At 41.0% G+C, this 5,503-nt stretch overlaps 1 protein-coding gene across 1 annotated transcript; it reads left to right on the top strand.

Moving 5' to 3' along the window:
* Nucleotides 1–1,662: 1,662 nt before the first annotated feature.
* Nucleotides 1,663–3,390, top strand: LOC148800672 (uncharacterized). The gene is made up of 2 exons (XM_088903816.1): nt 1,663–2,171; nt 2,646–3,390. The coding sequence occupies exons 1-2, from the start codon at nt 1,663–1,665 to the stop codon at nt 3,388–3,390; spliced, it is 1,254 nt and encodes a 417-aa protein (XP_088759942.1).
* Nucleotides 3,391–5,503: the final 2,113 nt, after the last annotated feature.

Raw genomic sequence — 5,503 nt, forward strand, 5'->3', positions numbered from 1 at the left:
GTTGTTATTCAATTGGTTGATCGTTCTAATGCATACCCAGAAGGGATTGTTGAGGATGTATTAGTGCAGGTTAATGATTTGATCTTTCCAGCTGATTTTTACATCCTGAAGATGGAAGAAGACATAGCCACGAGTTCAGCCCCACTTCTATTAGGTCGTCCATTCATGAAAATGGCCAAGACCAAAATAGATGTGGACGAGGGTACCCTCTCCGTCGAGTTTGATGGAGAGATTGTAAAATTTAATATTTTTGATGCAATGAAATATCCTAGTGAGTGTCATTCGATTTGCTCTATTGATACTATCGAGTCGATTGTGCAGGAAGTCTTTGGAGAGGAGGACATGGATGATGAGCTAGAATATAAGGCACAATCGGACAGGGAGGAAGAGATCGATGCATCCTATGATACTCTGGAACCTGAACAGGAGGTAAGGACTTTTGATGTTCAATCGAAGGTTTCTCACACAAGGCTGTTGCCCTCTGTTTTGCAGGCTCCGGAGCTGGAACTAAAGACCCTACCTGATCACCTAAAATATGCCTACTTGGGCGAAAAAGAGACACTACCTGTGATCATTGCAAAAGGGTTGACTGAGGAGCAAGAGGAGAGGCTCATCAAAGTCCTAAAGGACCATAAGGAGGCGATTGGCTGGACCCTAGCCGACATAAAAGGGGTCAGCCCCTCAATTTGCATGCATAGGATCCTTTTGGAAGATGATGCCAAACCGGTTAGAGAACCACAAAGGAAACTCAACCCGGTAATGAAAGAGGTGCTTAAACTGTTAGATGAAGGGATAATTTATCCAATTTCAGACAGCAAGTGGGTAAGTCCTATTCATGTTGTGCCTAAGAAAACTGGGATGACTGTAGTAAAAAATAAAAATAATGAACTAATTCCCATGAGGGTACAAGGTGGCTGGCAAATGGTAATAGATTTTCGAAAACTCAACTTGGCCACTCGAAAGGACCATTTTCCCCTACCCTTCATTGATCAGATGCTAGAGAGGCTGGCAGGTAAGGCTTTCTTCTGTTTTCTCGATGGATTCTCCGGGTATTATCAGATTGTTATTACGCAGGAGGACCAAGAGAAAACGACATTCACTTGTCCATTCGGCACCTTCACCTACAGACGAATGCCCTTTGGTTTGTGTAACGCTCCGGGCACTTTTCAAAGATGCATGATGAGCATATTTTCTGATTTTATTGAAAAATGCATTGAAGTGTTCATGGATGATTTTACTATTTATGGTGATTCGTTTGATGATGGTTTGAATAGTTTAAGTAAAATTCTGAATAGGTGTGTGGAAACAAATCTTGTCTTAAACTATGAAAAATGTCATTTTATGGTGAAGGAGGGTATTGTGTTGGGACATGTAGTTTCAGCCAGAGGAATAGAAGTTGACAAGGCAAAAATTGATTTGATTGTGAGTTTACCTTACCCTACAAATGTTAGGGAGGTTCATTCTTTTCTTGGACATGCAGGCTTTTATCGTAGGTTCATCAAAGATTTTTCAAAAATTGCCTTGCCATTGTCCAGTTTGCTGCAAAAAGATGTGCCTTTCGATTTTGATGATGAGTGCAAGGAAGCTTTTAACAAGCTTAAAAATTTATTAACCATTGCACCCATCATTCAACCACCCGATTGGAACTTGCCCTTTGAGATCATGACAGATGCAAGTAATTATGCAATAGGGGCTGCTCTAGGGCAGCGAATAAATGGGAAGAGCCATGTCATTCACTATGCTTCCAAAACGTTGAATGCTGCACAGAGCAATTACACAACCACAGAAAAAGAGCTATTAGCTATTGTGTTTGCCTTAGACAAATTTAGGTCATATTTGCTTGGCTCTAAAGTGATTGTTTTTTCTGACCATGCAGCTTTGAGATACCTACAAGCAAATAAGGAGTCGAAACCGAGGCTGATAAGGTGGATACTCTTGCTCCAAGAGTTCGATCTAGAAATCAAGGATCGAAGGGGAGCTGAAAATTCGGTGGCTGATCACCTAAGTAGGTTGGTGAAAGACGAGGACTCTTCTCCCATTTGTGAGTTGTTTCCTGATGAGCAGTTGTTCCACATGAGAGGTATGACTCCATGGTATGCTGACATTGTGAATTACTTGGTCATAGGAATTTTGCCTAATGACCTTAGCAGTTCCATAAAGAATAAAATCAGGTATGAGGCGAAATATTATGTATGGGACGAACCCTACCTATGGAAATTTTGTTATGACCAAATGATTTGGAGATGTGTCCCTGAGGAGGAGCAGATGTCGATTCTAAGGTTTTGTCATAATTATGCATGTGGGGGCCATTTTGGGCCAAAGAGGACTGCTCGAAAAGTCTTGGATAGTGGGCTGTATTGGGCCACCTTATTTAGAGATGCCTACTTGTTTTGTAAAAACTGTGAAAGATGTCAACAAACAGGTACACTATCTCGCAGGAATGAGATGCCCCAAACCCCCATTCTTATATGTGAAATATTTGATGTTTGGGGCATTGATTTCATGGGACCCTTTCCCCCCTCTTGTGGTTTTTCTTACATACTTTTGGCAGTCGATTATGTCTCAAAATGGGTGGAAGCCAAAGCCACCAAAACTGATGATTCTAAATGTGTTGTAGGGTTTATAAAGTCTAACATCTTCAGTAGGTTTGGCATTCCTCGAGCCATCATAAGCGATCAAGGGACCCATTTTTGCAATAGAACAGTTGAAGCCTTATTGAGAAGATATGGGGTGCATCACCGAATTGCCACTGCTTATCATCCCCAGACTAACGGGCAAGCTGAAATTTCCAATAGAGAGGTAAAGTCTATCTTGGAAAAGACGGTGAATCCAGGAAGGAAGGATTGGAACCTACGTCTAAATGATGCTCTCTGGGCATATCGGACAGCTTACAAGACCCCAATAGGTATGTCCCCTTACAGGTTAATTTTTGGCAAATCTTGCCACTTGCCGGTGGAAATTGAACATAGGGCCTATTGGGAAATCAAGCAATGCAACATGAATATGGAAGAAGTAGGGAAGGAAAGGAAACTCCAGTTGCAAGAGCTGGAAGAGTTGAGGTTAGAGGCATACGAGAATTCAAGAATCTACAAAGAAAAGACCAAATCGTTCCATGACAATGCACTCTTAAGAAAACAATTTAAAATTAGACAAAAGGTCTTATTGTATAATTCTCGACTTCAACTCATGCCAGGTAAGCTGCGTTCCAGGTGGATGGGTCCATTTACTGTGACTAATGTTTTTCCCTATGGTGCAGTAGAGATTAAAAGTCTCGACACAGGTAAGATCTTCAAGGTGAATGGACATCGATTGAAGTTGTTCCATGAGGATGCAAATGTCCCCTCTACGGTAGACATCTCGTTGGACATTCCACGGTATTCGTTGGATTAAAGGAACAAAAAGAGGATGTCGAGCATAATGACGTTAAACAATTGCGCTTCTAGGAGGCAACCCATTATGTTTAGTTAATTTTGTTATTTGGTTTTGATATTTGTATTTAGCAGGAACCTCAAAAAGCGAACAAGGAAGTACCCCCAAATCCTTCTACTTTATGCATAATCACATACATTGGGGACAATGTATAACTTAAGTGTGGGGGGATTAGGGAAATCTGATGGAAATCTGGGATACCTTACCTTCTTGAAATTTCTGCTCCCGGAAACTTATCCTTGAATGATTTCAACTTATCAGGAATCATGTGCTTAGGCTGAATAGATAAGATAGGATGCAAGCACGACTAACTGAATCTTTTTGGCTGCATATGGTACCTCATGATTTTAATCGATCAATAGGCAAGATGCATAAGGGTTTGATTGATTTTCACATAATTATCCGTCAAACATGGGTTGATTATTCTAGAACTTGTTGTGTTAGGCATATAGAGACCACGATCAATGAATTCATGGATCAGATGGTGAAACCTTGTGATTCTTGTGCATTACAAAAAGAAAAAATAAATAAAGGGAGTTTGAAAATAAAATCGTGACTAATGTGAGATGGAGCATTTTGTGATTCTTGTGCATAAAAAAAAAATAAAAAAAAAATAAAGGGAGTTTGAAAATAAAATCGTGACTAATGTGAGATGGAACATAAAATGCACTCACATCTAGAAACAAAAACAAGTGTGAGATGGAGCCTAAAATGCACTCACATCTTGAAAAGAAGGCAAGGGTGAGATGGAGCATAAAATGCACTCACCCTAAAAACCCCAACCCCATTCTCACCTTCAGATCCTAGGAATTCACACTAAGTGGTGGAGATGTGATACATAACAAGCTTATGGAAATAAGCACACCTTGTTTTGATTCAAAGAAAAGTAATTGCATCTGGCTGAATTGGTTTGTTAAAAGCAATGAGAACCCGTGCAGTCCAAGGAGTTTCAACCCTAGAAGGCTTGCCTCCTTGACTATCGATTTAACTTGGGACCATGAGGAATGATGATTTGCGATCACTCTTGGACAAGAAAAAGGGGAAAAGAGATGAAAAGGGAAAGGTTACCAAGACTGGACTGAAGCATGCATTGGACCAGGCCTCGTGGAAAGGAAAAGAAGAGAGATTCATTAGTTAGGTTCTCCTATTTTGCTTGAATTTTGCCTTGCCCGAGGACGGGCAAAGTTTAAGTGTGGGGGGATTTGATGAGACTTAGAAGAACCTTATTTTGTCCCCTTAATTTCATCATTTTTACACTACTTTAGCACTTAAATGCACTCATTACTCTTGTATTTCGATTCAGGGCAATAAAGAAGGCAATTGGAAGGAAATAGGCCAATTCGGGTGATTTTGCACAGTTTCGGCGATAGTCAGTGATCTGGGCCTAACTCACAGTTCCGGACTCCGAATTGGGCAATTCAAGAAGCATTAGAAAGAAGAAAGAAAGGCCCACAACTTTATGATTTTGGGTTTTGACTGATTCTGTTAGACAGTTTTTGTATGCCCTTAGCTTCAATCAGAATGATGTACTTTATGAGTTTATTGTAAATGAATAAAGATACATATTTGATTCGTGTTCCCTTGGTATGTTTCTGTGTAATACCCTTAAACTGGACACTTAATGAGACTCATGTTAGTTTAGAATGTTCACAGCCAGTGGGTCGATCTGGGGAGACCTATACTGACAAGGCTGACACTGTAGTGCCACCAAGTCGGTTGGGGTGGCATGTCTCAGCTGCCAGGGTGAGACCCTAGGCACATACAGTGTAGGATTAATTGAATCTTTGAACTGGACCAGATTTCTAGTATTGCCCTGGACCTTGGAGACTGATGGGCAAAACTGGAAAGTTACACCTGACCCCTAGACTCGATTATGATACTGCACTAGGTGTCGGATTAGGCTGTCTTTGATGTACCAATCAGTGAGATCCTTAGCGGGGGTCAAAACCTGGGTATGTTGGGACAGTCCGAGAATTCATCTGAGTGGGTGATCATAGTGACAGGATCAGCCCCTTTGTCGGACAAAGGTAATGATCAGGGATGCACTCTCTCTGATGGAAACCAAGACTGTCGG

The sequence above is a fragment of the Nelumbo nucifera genome, chromosome 4, assembly GCF_055504915.1.
Source record: "Nelumbo nucifera cultivar China Antique chromosome 4, China Antique-T2T, whole genome shotgun sequence".
In the NCBI taxonomy this organism is placed as follows: Eukaryota; Viridiplantae; Streptophyta; class Magnoliopsida; order Proteales; family Nelumbonaceae; genus Nelumbo; species Nelumbo nucifera.